We start from the raw sequence: 22,748 nt of genomic DNA, 5'->3' as shown, positions 1-22,748 counted from the left end.
GCGGATTTGAATTGATATCAGAATCGCTGCTTACTCATTACAGATTACTTTTTTTTTGTAACTAATGGTTACTATATGCTCTATTGGAGATTTTAGGCAATTTTAAGCAGGAAATACACACTGAAAAACCGACCATAGAGTAGTGTTTTTCGTTTTTTACTTCCTTTAGGTGTTTAATCACATAAAATTGCAAGTATTTTCTAAGCAATAATCGCATTAAATATATTAGATTTTTTTTTTTTTTTTAAACAAAAAAGGTGAAAAAAAAAAAAAAAAAAAAAAGTACCTTTTTCAGTTCCTCATACTCTAGTTTACTCAGCATTAAGGCCTTTTCAAGGTCTGCTTCGTACAAATCAGATGTAAGCTAGAACAGAGAGACATTAAAAACATTCTAAAACAAGAACAGATGATATATAGATTGTTTTCCAGAAGTGTTTTATTGAAAGCTTGTGCACAGGCTTCAACAAAAAGTAAGTATCATTCACAAGAACTCCACTAAATGCAAATATTCATTTTATATGAAAGGATATTATGAGAGCATAAGTACAACACACAACTGCTAACCACATCATAAGTTCTAATCATTACTAGAATACCACAAACTAGGTAGGACAAACCACAGGGCAAGGCTACTCGCTGCAGCTTGTAGGAGGATGCAGTGATGAGCAGCGATGAGAGTCAATTCAGAACTCATTGATCCTATACACAACATATAGACAAGCAGATAAGTTACTGAAGAGGAAATTGGAAATAAATGGGTGAAGCACTGCAGGCATCTATAGTACTAGGAAAGAACAAGAGAGAAAAGGACCCGTGTGACTTACACACTAAGGGGAAAGGGAGAACTGGGAAGTATACCATGTAGAGAGGTAATGTTAGAACACAAAATGTATTAAACCAGCGCAGAACACCATTTCCAAGCAAAAAAAATTAATAGACCAGTGACCTTGGTCTGTTGTAAAAATGCAGTCAGCTTGGAGAGGAAACAATAAGAGAAGTGTAGTTTGTTCTTTGACATAAGCACATCATCAGGGATGGAGGAATTAAAATTAACACTAAGGAACATCTCTGAAAATTTACCAAAATTTGATGATCTGGAAGTCAAATGTCAAAAATTATAAGGTTCTGAGAATATATATATATATAATGACACAGGGAAAAAGTATTGAACACGCTTACTGAAAAATATTTAATACTTCAAATACTTCATACAAAAGCCTTTGTTGGTAATGACAGCTTCAAGACGCCTCCTGTATGGGGAAACTAGTCGCATGCATTGCTCAGTTGTGATTTTGGCCCATTCTTCAAATCTTGAAGGTTCTGTGAACCTCTTCTATGATCTCTGATCTTTATTTCTTTCCATAGATTTTCAATTGGATTCAAGTCAGGTGATTTGGCAGGCCATTCTAGCAGCTTTATTTTCTCTCTCTGAAACCAATTGAGAGTGTTCTTGGCTGTGTGTTTGGGATCATTGTCTTGCTGAAATGTCCACCCTCATTTCATCTTCAGCATCCTGGTAGATGGCAGCATATTTTTACCAAGAACGTCTCGTTACATTTTTCCATTCATCCTTCCTTCGATCATATGAAGTCTGCCAGTACCATATGCTGAAAACAGCCCCACACCATGATGTTCCTACCTCCAAACTTCACTGTTGGTATGGTGTTTTTCGGGTGATGTACAGTGCCATTTCTCCTCCAAACATGGTGTGCATTATGGCATCCAAATCAATGGCATCAATTTTGGTCTCATTTGACCAGACCATGTTCTCCCAGTATTTCACAGGCTTGTCCAAATGTTGTGCAGCAAACTTTAAACGAGCTTCAACATGTTTTTTCTTCAGCAATGGAGTCTTGCATGGTGAGCGTGCATACAGACCATGGCTGTTGAGTGCAATTACTTAATGTTTTCTTTGAAACAATTGCACCTGCTAATTCCAGGTCTTTCTGAAGCTCTCCACAAGTCGTCCTTGGCACTTGGACAAGTCTTCTGAAAATTCTTTTCACTCCTCTGTCAGAAATCTTGCGTGGAGCACCAGGTCGTGGCCGGTTTATGGTGAAATGATGTTCTTTTCACTTCCAGATTATGTCCCCAACAGTGCTCACTGGAACATTCAGAAGTTTAGAAATCCTTCTGTAACCAATGCCATGAGTATGTTTTGCAAAAACAAGGTTGTAAAGGTCTTGAGAGAGCTCTTTGCTTTTACCCATCATGAGATGTTTCTTGTGTGGCACCTTGGTAATGAGACACCTTTTTATAGACCATCAGTTGGGACTGAACCAGCTTATATTAATGTGCACTGACAAGGGGCAGGATTGCTTTCTATTTACTGATATATTTCAGCTGGTGTCTTGGCTTTCCATGCCGTTTTGCACCTCCCTTTCTTCATGTGTTCAATACTTTTTCCATGTGTCATTTCACATAACTTAATTTATGGACATCTATGGTTTGATTTCTTTGCATATGTGGAGTGCATGGGTTGTTGCTGACATTTGGTGAAAATTTCATTACAATAGCCCCATTACAAATATATTTACAGAGAAAAATGTTGATGTGTTCAATACTTATTTTAGTGCGTGTGCTATCCTGAGATTTTTAAACATGAAGGGTGTGCAGCATTAAGAGACTTTTCACTTTTAATATGTGGTTTGGCATCATAAAACCACACATTTTATCCTTTGTGGCACTGTAGCAGGACCCCTATAGATATCCCAAAGAAACCAAAGTTCTCCCACGTTTATCAATTGGTGGGAACTGGCACCATATTGTAATCCATAGCGAAAGAAGCCACAGATCAGCCATAAATTAATACCGAATTAGAAGATACTGGGTGTAAAATAGAGAACTACCCTGCTATGCAGTTTAGTTAGCATTCCAGACAAGGCGGCAGTCCTATCCCACAAAAAACTGACATAGTAGAGTCCTGGTTGTTATTGGTCTGAAATGCAAATTCTTTGAAATGGAGTAGCTGAAGAAAAGAGCAGAATTGGGCCGTGAAAGAAACCCAAAGTGCCTTGATCACATCTCTGCCTGCCATCAATAAATGGTAAGAGCAATGCATATCTAAAATGAAGAGAAGAGACTATTGCTAAATAATGTAAAGTTAGCTGGATTACCTGTAAAAAAAAAAAAAGACATAGGGCCTGATTCAGAGATGTACGCTATTCCGATACTTACGCTGTAAACTGTGCATGTGTCACGGTCACACTGTGCGCATTACCTTGGCTTGCAGAGAGGATTTCTACGCAAAGAGATGGACAGTCAGGGACCGTTTAGGGGAGGTAATGGGGAGTGGCGGCAAAAAACGCAGGCGAGCTTCAGCTGTTTTCAGGGCGTGTCGTAGCCTGCGTCTGCGATCCCGTACCAGATAAAGTCGATTTGACGGCTGAGTCCAGATGGCCATTCTGTGTGACCATAGGGTTACTCAGACGGACGATGTCTGAATGTTTTGCAACGGCGGCTGCGTATTTTAAAGCACCTGCTTGGATCTGCAAAGCCACCGGTGTGTGTCTCAATCTGTTACCAGCCGGCTACAGCATTAACACAGCAGCTGCGTGCAGAATGGTAAAAATGCATTAGTGTATATCTCTGAATCAGGCCAAAAGGTATGTGCCTCCAAAATGGCTGTCTGAAACATTTGTTTGCACACTGTGTGTGGAACAAGCTCACAGATTACAAAAGATATCAGCCAGGTGGTCCCCCTGCCAAATATGGCAGGAAATGAACGAAGAAGGCTTAGAACCCAGAGTCCCGCCCTGGCAATACATGCTTGGAAAGTAAGAAGTTTGAATGATGCTCAAGTGGTTTTGTATCTTACAGTTCAGGATAAAAAAATATATATACAGAGATCAGCCATAACATTAAAACCACTGACAGGTGAAGTGAATAACATTGATTTTCTCATTACAATGGTACATGTCAAGGGGTGGGATAGATTAGGAAGTGAACAGTCAGTTCTTGAAGTTTTACTGTTGGAAGCAGGAAAAATGGGCAAGCGTTGCTATATATGGGGCTGCTTAGCTGCAGACCGGTCAAAGTGCCCATGTGGACCACTGCCCAACGCCGAAAGCACCTACATTGGGCACATGGAGCAATGGAGAAAGGAGGCCAGCTCTGATGAATCACGGTTACTTTTACATAATGTGGACGTCCAGGTGTGTGTGCGTTGTTTACCTGGGGAAGAGTTGGCACCAGGATGCACTATGGGAAGAAGGCAAGCCGCTAGATTCTCTGGGCAATGTTCTGCTAGGAAACCTAGGGTTCTGGCATTCATGTTACTTTGACATGTACCGTCTACCTAAACATTGTTGCAGGCCAAGTAGACCCCTGCATGGCAACGGTATTCCCTGATAGCAGTGGCCTCTTCCAGCAGGAGAATGCACTCAGCCACATTGCAAAAATTGTTCAGGAATGGTTTGAGGAACACGACAGAGTTTGACTTGGCCTCCAACTGCCTCAGATCTCAATCCCATCGAGCATCAGTGGGATGAACTGGGAAAACAAGTCAGAGCCATGGAGACCTCAATCTTGCAACTAAACGTCTTGGTCCAGATACCACAGGACACTTTCAGGGGTCTTATGGAGTCCATTCATAGACCGGTCAGCTGTTTTGGCTGCAGGAGGGGGACCTACAGAATATTAGGCAGGTGGATTTAATGTTATGGCTGATGGGTGTATATATTATTTGATTGTTTGGAATCCATACTTCTCACAGGTGTTTAATGGGGAGCTGATTCAGAGTTGCAAGCAAGTGAGCTGCAGATGTGGCTACATTACATGGCTGTAGATAACGCAAAGCTTCACTTCTAATCATAGCTGGCTGCTCCTGCATAAAGGTGATGATCATTCCCTGAATGTTCAGAATTTTCTGATGACATTTATCTACTATTGCTTGCAGACTTCAATGTTATCTCTCTACGGGAAGTTGGTTAGGGGTTAACCAACTTACCGCAGGAAGCATTGGATCAGATGTCGACAAAACATACTAAACCCCTTTTTACTGTACAACATGTAACTAATAGGTTCCTGACAGCTAGCAGAACTATGCAGTTGGCGGATGCCTTTTCCAGAATAGCGCTAACATTTGCTACTCAGCCTGTTAACATGCAGTGTCCTCATTTCCCAGGTTACCTCAGATTACACCACTTTAATGCTTCCGTTAAACTTTGGTGCTATTCCTCAACCTGATTGGGTTAATAAAACCTTTGATTTTGATAAATTTAGACTATCTAAAGTTAATGTAACAATAGATTAAGTTCCAAAAAAATAAGGTGCTGGGACCTGATAAGATCCCTAAAACTACAGAAAGTATGTGGATCTAGCACCTCAGCTCTCCATATTTTATGCTGCATTAGGGCTTCTACAGAATTAATAAAAAAATAATCCTAAAATTCTGTTCATATAGGTTGAGTCTCCCATATCCAAATATCTCGAAATACGGAATATTCTGAAATAAGGAATATTTTTAGCATGACAGATAGTGAAATCTTTACTTTTTGATGGTTCAATGTACATAAATTTTGTTTAAGACACAAAATTATTAAAAATAAAGTACAAAATTACCTATAGGCTCTGTGTATAAGGTGTATATGAAACAATATTTCAAGAATTTCATGTATGTACACAAACATTGTTTGAGCCACAAAATTATTGAAAATATTGTATAAAATGACCTTCATGTTGTGTGTATAAGGTGTATATAATACATAAATGCATTTTGTGTTTAGATTTGGGCCCTATTCCTAAGACATTTCAATATGGTATACAAATATTCCAAAATATGGAAAATTCTGATATCCAAAATACCCTTGGTCCCAAGCATTTTGGATATGGGAGACTCGACCTGTATATCTAAATAGTCATAACAGCCTTAATGACAGGCATGTCAGTGGCTCGATGACAGATGTCGGTAGAACATTACTCAAAATTCTACTTAAGTCAAACAATTACGCATGGGCACAATACCAAACATCGGCTCATTGGTCTCAGATTTCCCCTCACACCATTTTATAGAATAATATGGAAGTAAAAAGACCTTATATCAATAGAATGAGCAGGATTGTGGAGATGGACCATTTAGGCCCAGATACAAATAGGTCTCCACTGGAATCCTGACTGTCTTATGGGATTCACCCAAAATTGATTGAATGCATCTGAATAAACTATTTCTTTGATAGATAGCTCTTTAGAAAGCTCATGAGGTACCTACCTTATCCAGATGGCAGCATATGTTAAATGTGTTGCCAAGATTGAGATAATTTGGCCCCTGTTAACACTCGGTTGGATATACAAACCAGAGTATAAAGATATTGGGCCTGGTGGGTCTAGAACTTTACATTATATCAGTGAAGATAACATTTTAAATTTGGTTGATTGCTACCTTGCTCCAGGCCATTCCAGATATCTATAATCACGTGAATTTAAGGATACTGAATTTTCCCATAATGATACTGAATTTTGATAGGTATTGCAAGGAGAAACACGATAAACTTATTATGCTTCAAGTATATGATTGCACAGTAAAGTATAACAAGCACCCTGTACAAAGTTCCCTCGCTATAATAATAGTGGTCTGATTCAGCAAGCATCGCAACTGTGATTACGCACGCAATCGGATTGTTGAGTTCTGCGCATACATCGCAGTGCGCATGCGCGAACCAGCCACTGATCGGGACTGCGATTGCAGTGACTACGCAGACCAATCGCAGAGTGATTGACAGGAAGTGCCGTTTGTAGGAGGTGATGTCGGCGAAATTCTTCAACGCCGTTTCATGGGCGCACATAAATTATCCACTGCGATGCCATACGCAGTACTCACAGCGTGCGATGAGTTAAGCAATTTCTGAGTATGGTCAGACCTTGTGCAAGTGTGCATGACGCTGCGATGGTACTCAATGTTACCGATGGTTTTGCAGTGATGCTAATACGGATGTGTGTAAGGTAAGGTGGGTGTCCTTATGTTGTGCTGTGACGGCATAGCGTTCGCAATGGATTAGCATATCATTGCAGTGAGACTGCGTGAGTAATCGCAGCCGCGATCGCACTTGCGGTCCTTGTTGAATCAGGCCCATAGTTAGAATGCTACTATGGTGCTGCTCTGGTCTCTCCTGCTAAAGCTTTACGTTGGAGTTTGTGCGTCAGACAGCCAAGCAGCACCAAAGACGACTGGCAGAGGTCTTATCGGTGCCTCCTGCTAAATAAAGTAAATGGTATGGAGAGATCACAGTATAATAAATATTATACAAATATAGTATATTATTAAACATCGTATTTTTCTCTATCCATGTGAAAATTATCTACTGTAATTGGAGGATTATATATACACACACTATAATATATATATATATATACATACATACATACACACACACACACACATATACAACAGAATGGCAGCACTCCGTGGACTTAAAAAAAAAAAAATCACAGCACATCGTCTGGTAACACCAATGTTTCAGATGTTACCAGACGCAATGTGCTGTGATTTTTTTTTATATATATATTATATATATATATATTTTCAACATTACAACCCATCTGGTAGGAAGTACCGTTATTCTTACAAGTTCAAATCAAATCTATTGTCTCACATTCAATAATACAGCTAAGAAATATTACAATTGTACAACTGATAAAAACTGAAAACTTATGGAAATGTTGGGTACCTGCTCATCTCTCTGACGCCACTGTTGCCAGTCTTCTTCATGAGCATCTTTAGGCATGCTGTGTGAGTCCTGCTGAGGTCCACCACTGCTATGAGAGGATTTCTGGGGAATCTTCTTAAAAGCAAGATTCCTGAGCTGCAATGTAATCAGCATGGAGATATGTTTAAAAAAAATTGTGCAGTGCATCTTCGCTACAATGGCGTGATTCTTATTTTGGAGCCTGAGGTACCGAAAAAAAATCCCAGATATGTACTGCAGGCGGCTGTACTTCTGGGCTAATTGGATAGCCCCGGAGGATCAATTAGCGCAGGGCTTGACAAATTTTTGTAAAATCTAGGAGCTGGCTTAAATGTTTAGGAGCCAGACTATCATCCGCAACCGAAATATATAAAATCTTGTATAAATCACCACACGTGACCCTTCAATGCCCCTCAGCCTCCCCACATGCCATCAGACCAACATACATGCCCCTTCAATGGTTATCAGATTTTGTCACATGGCCATATCTGCCTCCAATTCGTATTATGCCACACCCTAGTGCTCAAATACAGTTTGCACACAGTATGACCCAAATACATAGTATGCCACACAGTATGCCCCAAATACAAAGTATGCCACACAGTATGACCGAAATACACTGTATGCCACACAGTATGACCCAAATACACTGTATGCCACACAGTATGACCCAAATACATAGTATGCCACACAGTATGACCCAAATACATAGTATGCCACACAGTATGACCACATTCACACACATGTGGGATGATGAGTTATGTAAGTACATATGATGATACATGTGTAACTTGGGGAGGGATGGTGGGAGAGGAACACTTAGGGAGTTTTATCTGATGAAGGAGCAAGGTGCAGGAGTTTTATTAATTAAATTACAGTGGGGCAGTACTGGGGCAAGGAGGGGGTAGGGGCACGCAGTACTCAGCACAATATTTACCTCCTTCTTCCTGCTGGGAGCTCCGCATGAGCTGCAGCCTCAGCTTGTCCTTCAGCACCAGGGTGTAGAGCTTCCAGCTCCCTCCTGGTCTGGGCAGTGTCCACCTCCAGCTTTCTGTGTGTGGAGAGCTGGCTCAAGGAGTCAGGGATGCAGCGCAGGCAGTTGGAGGGTCTCGGCACCAACAACATGATGGGGGCAACAACGCTGATGCTGCAGCCGTGAGAGTCATAGGGTGGCTGGCAGGAAAGGGGTGCAGAGCCAGAGGAGGAGGATGCAGAGGCGCTGCTGAAGAGCTGTTGGATTTAAATAGAGCAGCACGCTGGTGGGCAGGGAGGGAGGGAGACACTGCAGACGGCATGACAATTGGCTGGGGAGAAACTGAAGGCAGCATGGCGATTGGCTGGGGAGACAATGCAAGCGGTGATTGGCTGTGGCGCGGGCACCCAGCACAGTGCACACAGCTAGATCATAACAGGTACTGTGGGACGGACCTGCTCATTAACTAAAACTGGGTCCTGCCTCCCTGGATAAATTGGTTGCCAGGCAGCAAAATCTGGTCGCCATGGCGACCTGGCCCCCAGGATTTGTTGAGCCCTGAATTAGCGCGTGATAACTACCGTGGCTAATTGAATCCCCCCTTAGCTCTCAACACCCGAATGGTTCCAGTATCCTCTAACAGTATGATAAAAATACTTTATAGAATGGTTACCTCTAACGCAAAACACCTTATTACTTTAGTTGACGAAGTTATCTGTGTAATACACTCTTTTTTTTTTTTTTTTTTAATCTATTTATAACACCAAGAGAAGAAAATAGTACAATATGAAAGTGCTCACCCAGTGGCTCCCAAACTTTCTTGAATCAGGGCACACTAAAGTATCAGCATTTTTTTCATGGCACGCCCTAGGCCAAAAGTTTGTTATTAAGAAATTCAGAGAAAAATTATTAAGTAAATTGTGCTGACCAGTCAGTTATGTGATGGTGGACAGGGCTGTGCTTTGGTTTGTCCAGATATTTTAGGTTTTTGCCTCTTACATTGACCACAAATAGTTTGATTTGGTACTGGAACACTAACCTGAGGCACCTCTGAGAATATCCTGAGGCACCCAGTTTGGGAACCACTGGGCTAACCAAATAAACAGAAAATACAAACCAAATACAGATCAGGATAAACAAAATTACACAGTCAAGCAGTCAGGGTTAAAAAAAAACAAAACAAAACTTAAAAAAAAAAAAAAAAACAGAAAAGAAACTCAAGGTATAAATGTTGGTGGACGTTAGTGAATTTACATTATTGCTAAGGACGGGTATTTGTAGATACACTACAGCTCATTAATTTCAATAAACCCCTTCTGTGTAAAGTATAAATTTGATATGTGTGTATTGCACAAAAATGGGGCCACCTGCTGCAACTTGCGGGTGCGGCATTCCCCACAAAGCCAAGCTCTCCAACCACAAGTTTACCACACACACTAATTTCGGGTGCGTAGCTGCACCAGGCACAAAGGTCCCTCTTCCAGAGGTAAAGTTTGCATGTATGCTAACAGCCGGATAATGGGGCAGATGTATGAAGCTCTGGGAAGTGATAAATTGGAGATTGATAAACAAGCAACCAATCAGCTCCCAACTGTCATTTTTCAAACACAGCCTGTTACATGACAGTTAGGAGCTGAGTGGCTGGTAGCTTATCACTCTGCACTTTATCATTTTCCAGAGCTTCATACATCTGCCGCAATGTCTGCTACCCGAAAATAAACAAATTACGGCTGTAAGGTGCTCGTAGTGATATCAGATACATGCCCAATACGGTTTTGAAACCGATACTTAAACACATACAGCATAAATGGCTCAAATAGCTCATCTGGAGAAAATCTCTTGGTGGCGTGCAGTATACCCTCAAAAGATATGCCGTAAACAACAGTGTACGTGATCGCCCATTACCTAGACAACCTCAAAAGGCCACAAAACAGGAGGACAAATTTATTAGTGTGTACCAGACGGGAAAGATTCCAAGCAGCTTGTCAGATCCATGCTGGTTCAAAACTAGGAAAAGCATGTCAATCGCTACCGTCAACGGTACCTTGTAGTCAGTGGATTGAAAGGATGTTTTGTAGCCCAAAAACCATTGCTTAGGCCCATAAATATAAAGAGGAGGATATTGTGGGCAATAAAGCACAGGAGCTGGACCACTAGCCCTTGGAAGAAGATTAATTTCACAGACAAATCGAAGTTTGGAATGTGTGGGTCTAAGAGGCGCAAGTTTGTTCGTCATGCGACAGGCAAGCGCATGCTTCCTACTTGCATTCAACCCACAGTCAAGCGAAGAGGTTCTATTATGGTCTTGGGATGTTTCGGAGTTGGTGCGGTTGGTGACTTCATAGGGATCGAAGGAATCATGGACTCCAAATACTACCACAACATACTGGTGCGCCATGTCATCCCTTCCGGCACCCGCCTTATTGGTCGTGGTTTCACACTACAGCAAGATAACACCCCAAAGCATAGCTTATGTTCAGTCAACACAATGACAACAGGTGCTGAAGAGCATGGTTTGGCCACCCAAGAGTCCTGATTGCAAGGTGTGTTTGAGATGTGAGAGTAACGTGCCAAAAGCACCTTTGGGGAATGCTACAAGACCAATGGGCTGCAATCAGAGCTGAAACTAAGGACAAGTTGTCCTACAGAATGCCCCGTGTTTGCACTGCTGTAATCGCCGCTAAGAGGGGATGCTTTGATGAGAAAAACTTAAGGAAACCAAAACTCAATTTAATTGTAAACAATGTGCAAGAGTACAAAAAATGTTTATTTGCCAAAATAAATATATATTCATCACAAGCTAGCTTCTTTTGTTCATTACTTTCTGGAAAATCGATGATTTGTGTGGTGTATTGAAATTAATGAGCTGTAGTGTAATAATAGAGGTAATTGGTGGAGGACATATTTCAAGCCCAAAAAATATGCCACTTCATATGAATCTTATAAAGAAAGTTCATTAAAAGAGAGGAGCAATCTATAAGATAAAGATAAAGCTGGTGTAAGAATCTATCACCTTAAAAACAGGATGGCATAAAAGGGATGCAGTGAACTAGTGTGTGAAACAAGTTCCAGTAGTTGGGTCAATGTGTACATTAACATAATAAAAACAAATCAAAGTGTAACACCTGTGTTCTTTTACCTCATTAGCCTCACTTTGTTGCTGTTCTTTCTTTTTCCTCCTTTTTTCCCTCTTTTTCTCATTTGTATTGTTTTTTCCACTTGCAGCTGATCCACGTAATTTCCCTGCCCCACGCGTTCCTCTTGTTTTCTCAGAATCAGAGTCACTGCTGCTGTCTACTTTCAGAAGAGCGAAGCGGGAGGCAGTGGTGGGGACCAAACTCACCACGGCTGAAGCCATTACTATCGTAGATCGTCTCTAAAATGTACATGTACAAAATTAACAACCTCATCAAAACAGCACCAATCCATTTACTGGGATATTGATTTAAAAAATAAAAAATGGATCACAAACTATAGTAAGTGATCTAAAATACAAACAGATAAGTTACAAAATATTTTTTGGATATTCACAACTCTAAATATCAATCACATATATAATATGTTAAAGGATTTTGATTGATTGTGAAGTAGAGATAAACAGCAGAGTGAATTCATATGTTAAAAGGTCACTGATCAGGCTGAAATCTAAGCAAACACATCACAGATAAATATAGTATAGAGGGCATTATTTATATTGTATTGGCAATTCTAATTCCAATAAATGCTATAACAGAAGTGAAGCCGACAGTATAAAACCAATTAAATGGCTTAAGTTATTGTAAAAAATAAAAATAAAAAACACTCAACTTTGAGTAATAGAGAACACCTTTTTGGTTAATGTTACCAGATTTTGAAAAATAAATCAAAAGGCCGCTAACATCTATGTTGGCGACACGTTTTTAAGCTATATCGCAAAAAAAAAGCACACCAAACTGCACTTTTTAAAAAAAAATGTAAACATGAAAACTGAAAGAAGATTAATCTGATCATTTAGAGCTGTGCACAAGAGCCCCTGCTGAAACACTGAGCTATCCTGGTGCACTTGGGGTGAGGCTTTTGCTGTTTAAATCTATTAATTTAGGAAGATATTCTTGACATTTATAGCAAATACTTGGCTTACTGTGCATATTAATAAATTATACAAAGTAGATATTATAGAATTAGGAGGATTTTGGTGGCTAGCAGTGCAGACTAAAATAAATTCATTTTTTAAGGTAGTCAAAAGGAAGATTTTTCGTAGGCTCCGCAATGTTACAAATCATGTGATTGCAGACAGAAGTCGTACATACACAAATAGTGCTCCAAGGTTACATGATACACCAACAGCACTATAATGTTACACATATAGCGGAACGGAGCTGCAAATAAAGCAGTGACTCACAACTGCAATGCCAAACCAAAGGCATCAATGAACCACCTTAAAATTTGTGGTATCCCTGGACCCTCCCTGCTCTCTTGTAAACAATAAGCAGGATTTCTGACATACATAACATATTGCTATCTTAGAGCCCACTCTTATAGTTAGGAAAAACATGATACACTTTTTGCCTTCAAATTAGATCAGTATAGATATGGTACTTAGATGGAGATGTATCAAAGTTTGGAGAGAGAAAGTACTAATCAATAAGCTCCTAACTGTATTTTTCAAACACAGCCTGAAAAGTGAGTTAGAGAGTTCTAAAGCTGGGCACACGCTAAACGATGTGCACCCAGGGCGATATCGCGAGTGGCGGGGGTGCAGTCATAGGCAAGTGCACACACACGGGTAGGGGGGGTAAGGTGCGCTCTCCCTGCTAGTAGTGGTGATGGTGATGACTTCTGTATGTTTGTGAGTGGTGTTAATTGGAATGTTTCTTCTGGTGGTGGTGGTGTTTTGGGAGTGAGAAGGAGGGTGTGATTGGGTATGGAGTGTAGTTTCGAGTAATGTGAAAAGGGGAACGAGATGGGATCAAAATGAGGCCAGCGAGACACAGTAGATTGGGGCAAAATCTGTTATTGAGTAGTCACAATGCTGCTCTGTTGAGATCCCGGGCAGGTGGATGGGCTTCAGTGATGAATGGTGATGAGACTGGGGAGGTAGGTGGACCCTTTCAGGGGGCTCCTTCCCGTGCGGTTCAGTGACCTTGCACGTCACCCCTGCTGGACCTAAGGTCGACAATCTAGGAAGTCTCAGGGGGTGGGGGGGGGGGGGGGATGTGCAGAGTGGGTTGGAACACCACTCTGACACTCCCAAAACACCACCACCACCAGAAGAAACATTCCAATTAACTCTGCTCACAAACACACACAAGTCATCACCATCACCACTACTAGCAGGGAGAGCGCACCTTACCCCCCTACCCCCATACGTATTCAGTGCGGGAAAGGTACTCCCACACAAAGGTCAGGGAGGTACGCCCCCGGCACGCCTACCAAAGGGGGCGTGCTGTCAATCAACATCGACAGCACGCCCCCTTTGATCAGACACAACGAGCGAAGGACTTTCCTTCGCTCGTCGCGTCTGGCGCATGCGCACGACGGAGCTCCCTCCGTCGTGCGCATGCTCAGTCCAGAACAACGACCCACTTGCGAGCGAACAGCCGCTCGCGAGTGGGTCTGAATCAGGCCCAAAGTCTGTAACACCACAGGATAACTGATCATCACTGCCACTGGCTGCATTTATAAACAGCAGCAGCATATTCATCTACAAAAGGTTTTTATTTCAGCAAAATTAAAGATTCATGGCACCAGACCAAAAAATGTTTTATATAATTCCCGGGACAGGATTCAGCGTAAAGTGGACCCATGCTTTATTAAATGATTTTATATGTTGTAATAAAAAGAAGAAAATAATGGCCCTGTTCATGTTAGAACGGGGGTTCCCAACAACCGTCCTCATGGCACACTAACAGGCCAGGTTTTAAGGAGAGCGATACTTCAGCACAGGTGACAATTAGTATTTCAGTTATTTTGATTTACCCATCTGTGCTCAAGCATGGATATCACTAAAAACTGGACAGTTAAGGTGCGTACACACAGTATGATATCTATGAACGATATATCGTTCATTTTTATGCAGCGAACGACCAAAGATGCGCGCTCCCGCATGGACGAGAATGATGTCTATGGTCGTCCATACATGCAGGCCAACTTGGACGATTTCATCAAGATTTGTCTGTTCAGAGATATGGCAGAATGACTTTACTGAAAGATATCTTTCAGTGTGTACACTCAATATCGTTTGTCCTACACTACAGAAAGTTCAAGGGAAATCGTTCAGCGATATCGTTCACTGAACAGATCGTACCGTGTGTATGCAGCTTTAGTATGCCTTGAGGACCGAGGTTGGGAATCACTCTGTTAGAACACTTGCAATATAATGCAAGCAATATGTAAATGACTTGATTCACCTTCATCCTTTACTATTTGTTACTATATCACTCCCACGTATGGATAGGCTGAAAAGTTCCCAGATATGGAGGAAGCAAATGCCAGGTCACAAACATTTCTACTAATACGACTTTCACACACAAAAACTTTACTTTAACCCAGCATTTAAGGCACAGTTTTTTTTGCTGTGCCACTTATACCACTTTCACACAGACAAGCAAAATGCCGGGTCAAGCAATTGGATAATTTGCGGATCAACACAGGTATTTCTTCTGTGTGCCAGGATCAACCCAGGTCGCGCTTCCAGGGACTTCGATCCTGGTAAACCCTTATACACAGAAAAAGGACCAGTGTTGATCCGCAAATTACTGAGTCCAAATGCTTGACCCAGCAATTAGCTTTTTTGTGTGAAAGAGCTATAAGTGGCCTTTCCTTTAACCAGACTCAATGCTATCAAGCATGCCCAGATCAGCTGCTGAGGAGTACAATGTCCACCTTTGCATTGCTGCTGAGGGGGATAAATGTCCCCATTTACATAAGAGGCACCACGCCTATTATTTTTTTTTTTGGGTGGAGCATGGCCATGCCCCCAGAGTTGGCCACACACCCCAGTACCCAGGTCCATCTCAGCTCTCGACAGCCCTGATATGGAACAATATATTCAGAATGGAGACTCTCCACCAGCAATTACTATAAGACACACTGGAAATAATATGGCCAACATTCCTTGACAGGATCATAAGGATAATGACAGTTGGCATAGGGGCAAGCATTACTATCTCAAACCACTGTGGTCTTGGGTTCCATTCCCACCAAGGCCTTCCTCTGTGTACTCTGATTTCTTACAACAATACAATAACGTAAAGGTAGGTTAAATGGTTTCTAACAAAAGAAATAACCCTAGTGTGTGTGTGTGTACATGTGGTAGAGAATATAGACTGCAAGTATTCTCTGTAAAGCGCTGTGGAATGTGTGCGCGCCATTATAAATAGGCCAATAAGATGCTGGTTGGTGACTTGGTGTATATGTAAAAGTTGGAGAAAATGGATAGAATTTGCTGATTGCCAAAGTGGCGAGGCTGGCGTAACAAGGACTGTGCGCTAACTTGGTGTAACATTACCAAATAAAAGCACATATCAATAAATCAACTGCTTTCTGCAACTGGATACTACACTCAAATGTGACTGACACAACATTGTGTAGCAATGTTACCCTCCTAATCTGGACATATCAATGAATAACTATCCCCAGTATCATTTAATAAAAACAATAAATGTGAACATCTGTAGCATGGAGACATGGCCTAAATCACACTTCCTGCAGTACACAGATGGCACAAAGAGCACTTACCTGCTGTATAAAGATAAGCGTGCACTTACCTGCTGAATAGGGAGAAGCTGCTGCGCCCGGCCCACAAGGGATCGGCTTTGATATCTACGAACAGAAAAATGGCTATATTGGGTAAGACAGCACTGCAGACGGAACAGCTGCTGTATATAGAGTATTATGCATACAACGGTGTGCTCACACACAAGCAGCTAGTTACCAGCACGCAGTGTCCCTTACACCCCTATGCCTTTGTGTTTGCTGTCATATAACAATACCGGCCCTGTCCCGACACCCAGCGCTAGCTATACACTGACACGGTGGTGCACACTATACACACTCTGTAATGAGGTCGGCGCTGGGCTGGCTCAGTAATGAGAAAGGTGGGCAATAGCAGTGAGTATTCTCCGGGCACACAGTCACACAGTTGCCTCTATCAACTGCTCACGCTCACTTAATGTACGGAAGCCCGGCGGGGACAATAGAAAACTGAACGCGAAGGGTTAGATCCTCCCAACTGGTGAGCATCCACTACTGCAGCGGGCTGGAGCTGCACGGGTGTTAGAAACAGGAGGAGCCGAGGTGGGACGGAGGGTGCCACTGTCACATCATGCTGCCTGGCCAGATGCCTCCACTTCCACCTTCTGCCCAGTGCCAGTGCAAGACGGTGCTAAAGCAAATCAGCAACGGCAGTACAGTGACCCTTCTATAAATGACGAAGCATTGTCTGTGTTGACATTTTTTTGCCATAGTATTATTTATAGTAGACTACAGGGCCGTAGCTAGGGTAGTGCGGCCGGTGCCATCGCACCACAGGGCAGGGTGCGCTGTTTGGGCCTGTCAAATTCTGTTTATTATCATTCTTTCTTGTAGTTTCCTCTTATTTCATCCCCAGCATCTCCTGGCCTTTCCCCATGAAGCCATGGCCCTTTTTGGGTGCATTATGTCCCTTTGAAAAATGAGGGGGGCGCCAATGCACTTTATGGCACAGGGCACCAAAAAGTCTAGTTACGGCTCTGGTAGAATATATATATATGATGTAGTATGATACACTTAAGGGCAGCTTTAGAGTACAAAGGGGTCTATTTACTAAGCAGTGTTAGGAGACAGATGAAAAGTGATAAGGTGCCAGCCAATCAGTTCCCAACTGTATTTTTTCAAACACAGCCTGAGATGACAGGAGCAGATTGACTGGCACCGTATCACTTTTCATCTGTCTCCTAGCACTGCTTAGTAAATAGAGCCCAAAGCCTTTAAAGCAGAGATGGGGAACCTCAGGCTCGGGGGCCGTATAAGGCTGCCCGCGGAATCATTTGGTCTAGCCCTCTAAACTTTTTTCTGCTAGCCTCATCTGGCTAGCAGGGTGCCATTCTGGTACCCTGCAGCCAGAATCTATGCAGCAGTGCCACCTGGAGCGACCTTAGGACGCTTCAGATGATCACACCGCTGCCCTTACAGGTGACCGGAGGATGCTCCGGGCATTGCTGTAATCACCGGTAATTGTGGCCCCACCCCCGTATGACATCAGACTGAGGGGGCGTGTCCTGTACTAGGCCCGCAAATGTTATATATATCAAAATGGCCCTCGGCAGAAAAAAGGTTCCCTACCCCTGCTCTAAAGCTAGGTACACTACACACGGGCTTGCTGGCAAATTTTAGCCTGGGGCAAGCACACGGCACTGGCCCATGAGCAGCCTACCATCCTCGGTGCCCGGAGGTACTGCTATCTGTCGACCCACCCATCTGCACCGTGACTTCGTCCACCCCCTACCCACTGCTACACTCACTATCTGTCATGCGGTCAATCCGAATTTCATCCCCAGATGAAAGGCCCCCATACACGGTGCGGTAAAGCAGCTGATCTAACGGATTGGTACGATTTGGCTGCTATATCGTACCGCGCATGGGCATAATATCGGCCAGTGCGCGCTCCTGTGGGATCGTACATCGCACCCCCAGATCTTACTGCAGGTTCAGTCGATCTGGGCATACGATGTGCGATCCCATGCAAAGCTATGTGGGTGGGGGAGCCCCGGCGTATCGGGCAGTCGGCCACCCAATCGCACCGTGTGTGGGGACTGCACGATGTCGGACCCCCCGTCGCGTCGCACGGTACATATCGCACCGTGTATGTGCAGCTTTAACGCTGCGCTGGTGATTGGGGAGCTGAGAGGCCCAGAGTGTGGGTGTACAGTACGATCAGGAACCTGCAAAGTAATAGCCTACACCAGAGGTTGCCAAACGTGGTTCTCAAGGCTCCCCAACAGTTCAGGTTTTAGAGCTATCCATGGTTGAACACGTCTCACTAAATTAGTACTTCAATTTGATTTAACCATCTGTGCTTAACCAAAGAGATCTGTAAAACTTGAACTGTGGGGGAGACTTGAGGACCGCGTTTGGGAGCCTCTGTTCTACACTAACTACTGCATAAATATAATGTTATCCAACACATTGAGGTATGCAGGACTCTTGGGACATGTATGGAGATGAATGTCCCCCACAGTGGTGTGGTGGAGAGTTGGACATACTCAGAACAGCGCTTCTGAGCTCACCTCGCCCAGGACACCTTTGCACAATACAGGCTCCACCAGGCGCTGGCATCTACCGATTGCTCTGCTGCTTTCAGAATAGGTCGCACTGGTGCTGGCTGCAGAAGCCGGCTATCTGCATCCACACTCCAGCCATACAGAAACCAGCTATCTGCACCCACACTCTAGCCAATCAGAAGCCGGTTATCTGCACCCACACTCCAGCCATACAGAAGCTGGAGGTGATGACACAGGGAAGTGGAGGAAAGGGGAACTTGAAGAAAGGTACAATTCCCAGGTAAAGTGTGCAGGAGTACACCATGTTGCGCCGATTTACCTCCAGCCTGCCTGATCAGCTGCGCTAGGAGGGGACTCGGGAGGGTGCTTTGTTCCTCCCAGACTCCTTTTTCGGGCACCCCCACTGGTTCTCCCCTCCACATTTGGCACCCGGATTCAAATGCTTACGATGCCTCCATGAGTTCCGCCACTGTACTGTACACTGTAATACATCAAAAAATAGTTCACAAGACAGTCACATTTTCATCTGTCCAGGTCTGCACTCCTAGCTACTGTAGCTATGTGTGGGGCTTTCAGTGTGAGACTGAGGCTCTTATAGACCAGAGACAGTCTCCAGTCACAGGCACAGTAGCTGCAGCACAGGGGCAGAAGTATGGGAGACAATGGAGGCGCCGGGCGCCAGCACTGAAGGGGCACCTCCCTCCCTCACCCACAATATATTCATCCCATTTAGGGATGCAAATATGGGGGATAGGGAGGTACTAAATGATAAATTGCCTCCGGGCGTCTGGGATGAACTTACGCCACTGCTGCAGCATGCATACTCTGACACACACGCACTGACCTAAAGGCTCCCATACACGGTGCAATGTAGCAGCCGATCCGATGGATTGGTACGATATTGCTGCTATATCGTACCGTGTGTGGGTATATCGGCCAGTGCGTGGTCCCGTATGGTCGTATATTGCACCTCCAGATATTACTGCATGTTCACTTGATCTGGGGATGCGATGTACGATCCCATGCAGCGCTATGCGGGTGGAAGAGGGGGGTTCTAAACCCCGGAAGTTTGGTGGCGGTTTGACGACATTTTCTATTCTGTTCTAAAGCCCAGGCGTCTGTTGGCGGTTTTGCAGCAGTTTCTAAATGACAACCCTGTTCTATTCTAAAATGTGTTTTGATGGCAGTTTTGCAGCGGTTTTGGCCTTCGTAAATCTGCAGATAGCAAAACCTCTGCCAAACCGCAGTCAAAACACATTTTAGAATTGAATACAACAGGGCTGTTATTTAGAAACCAATGCAAAACCGCCACCAAACCCCCGGGGTTTAGAACAGAATAACTCATTTAAAAAAAAAAAGAAAAAATCTAAGTGCTATTCTTCATCACTTCTCCCTGTCAGGAAAAAACACCTGTCGTGGCTATTTAAAAAACATACTTACCTTCCGCAGGCCAAAATGGGGGTACCCATAATGATCCCCCATGTCAGTACATCATTAGGGGGGGGGTCCCTGAATGCTTTCCCAAAAATGCCAGAATTTTTTCCTATACTCACCTTTCTGCCGGGTCTCATTTTCGCAGCTTTCAAATTGAAAACGGGGATTAATGTATGATTGTAGCCACCTGTGCCATAATACCTGTCTCGTCAATTTATGATCTGAGGGTGACTGCAATGTGTAAATCATACTTGCCTGCATCGCTCCCCCCTCTGGGACGACGACTGCCCATTGTCGGTCGGCCATTCTGAACTTAGTGAAAATAGTGTGATTATTGGCACACTATTTTAGTTGTAAATTATCAATCAGTGCCAGGTCTGTCAGCTCTCTTACAATACAGGGACAGTTCTAGGTTCTAAGATGTTTAGATGGAAATTAGCACATTTTTCAAGATTGACAGAGTGCACAGTAAATTATTACATAGCTTCCAACATTCAGGAGTTCCAATGCGGGAAGGGTGTGAGGTACAGTCATAGTAAGCATGATAACACGGTGACTGTGGGGGAACACCGTGATTGTCCTGCGGAAATCTGAAAGGTTGGGAGGTGTGTAATTATCTCTTGTTTTAAACTGGATGTTGGGGGTCAAGTTCAATTGGTGGTGCTGGCATTCCAACCACCAAAATCAGATTTTCCCTCACCCCCCCCCCCCAAGTGCATAACAAAATTTTCACTGTTGATTTATAAATAAAGGTACACACAGTAGTCCAACCTCAAATCGTAGGAAAACCCCACTGTATAAATAAATGTGATATGCCACTTGCTTCTCTTTTACCTTTTGGCTCCGTAAGACGCAAGTTTATTTTTCAACCTGTGGATGCCTACCTGGACCACAGGCGTGATCCTCATAGGGAACACAGGGCCCGATTCAGACCCGTTCGCTAGGATGCGTTCACACGCACCCGTCAGCTGCCAAAGTATGCAGATCCTGTGATCGCTAGCAAGACAGCACGCCCATCATGTCTTGCCGTGCGATCGCGGTATGTATTTAGACGCCCACCAGCCTGTCACAAGACGCCCACTTTCCCTTAGTAACGTACGTCATGTCCAGGAAGTGTATTAAACAATCGTTAACATCGAGTACCATCGCACTTGTGGCTGACCATACCCTACCGCAAGCACTGTGAGTGCTGCTGTGTGTAATTCAGCCATGTGATGTGTACGCTGAGTCTTAATTATGCATGCCCCTGAAACGGCGTTCAGACACGCCTGCGTTTGCATCACCACACCCCCGTTTCCATCGAGCACCCGACACCACCCACAAATGGCACATCCTGTCACTCATTCTAGCGGAGCGTCTGTATACAGGGGGCGATTGCTTCGCATGGACTAATTCGCGCACTGCATCTTATACGCATGCGCAGATTGCAAACGGGTCTGAATCAGGCCCCCAGTTCTGAGCTGACCAGCCCGAAGATTAGTTGGTAGTATAGCAGGGAGTCCCCAAAGTACGGATTGCTCTGCTATAGTTCCACCAGCCATGGCTAGCCTAGCGCTTTTAATGGCAATTTTAGGGGGACCCCAAACTTTTCAACCACCAATACTAGCTTAAGCTAGCAGCACTAGTGCTGGTTAAGATTTTGGGTGAGGGAGGGGAGTGCATTTTTCCATTTATTTAATTTCCACGCAGGTTTTAAAAGCTTTGTGAGGCACCCAAATCTCATCTTGCTGGCTTATGTGACGTCCAAAATAAGCCTGATACGTTTGTTTTATGAATACAGTTATATTTTTTCTTTCTTTTGTAACACGATATTTGCCACAAATATAACAAAAACATCAGGGTTGTTAGTACACCATCTCCGAGAAGAACTCATTTTTACGGCGAAAACGTTTTGTTTCACACATTCACTGCTAACTCCCAACAAAAGCCGGGGACATACAAACAAGGCCAAACGGTGGGAAATTGGTTGTGGTGGGACAGAGAGAGGGCCGAACAAAGGAACAGGAGGTGTGCTAACTGCATCACTCTTTCCTCTCCGTTGCTCCTCTCTGTATGCTGGGAGGAGGCGTTGCTGTGGTCTGAGGATGTCCCAGCAGGCTCAGCAGTGCCCTGCCACGCCTCCTCCCAGCGTTAGTGAGGAGATATGAATGTGTTATGTGTTGCTCCTCTCTGTATGCTGGGAGGAGGCGTGTCTGTGGTCTGAGGATGTCCCAGCAGGCTCAGCGGTGTACTACCACGCCTCCTCCCAGCGTTAGTGAGGAGATATGAATGTGTTGTGTTGCTCCTCTCTGTATGCTGGGAGGAGGCGTGGCTGTGGTCTGAGGATGTCCCAGCAGGCTCAGCAGTGCCCTGCCACGCCTCCTCCCAGCGTTAGTGAGGAGATATGAATGTGTTGTGTTGCTCCTCTCTGTATGCTGG

General features: G+C 43.7%; 1 protein-coding gene across 3 annotated transcripts in view; it reads right to left on the bottom strand.

The window, feature by feature from the left end:
* GKAP1 (G kinase anchoring protein 1) overlaps positions 1-17,008 on the bottom strand; it is a 58,337-nt gene extending 41,329 nt beyond the window's left edge. The window contains exons 1-5 of one of the 3 annotated variants that reach the window (XM_088470108.1): positions 16,805-17,006; positions 16,404-16,458; positions 11,795-12,031; positions 7,665-7,799; positions 287-364 (exon numbers count right to left, since the gene is read on the bottom strand). In XM_088470108.1, coding sequence (XP_088326234.1) covers positions 287-364; positions 7,665-7,799; positions 11,795-12,031; positions 16,404-16,458; positions 16,805-16,878 — 579 coding nt within the window. In that variant the 5' untranslated portion in view covers positions 16,879-17,006. The other 2 variants (XM_088470110.1, XM_088470109.1) reach the window with 2 other exon arrangements.
* Positions 17,009-22,748: the final 5,740 nt, after the last annotated feature.

Source organism: Taudactylus pleione, unplaced genomic scaffold, assembly GCF_031769625.1.
Source record: "Taudactylus pleione unplaced genomic scaffold, aTauple2 ptg000095l, whole genome shotgun sequence".
NCBI classification, from domain to species: Eukaryota; Metazoa; Chordata; class Amphibia; order Anura; family Myobatrachidae; genus Taudactylus; species Taudactylus pleione.
This window is presented reverse-complemented; position numbering and strand designations above follow the sequence as displayed.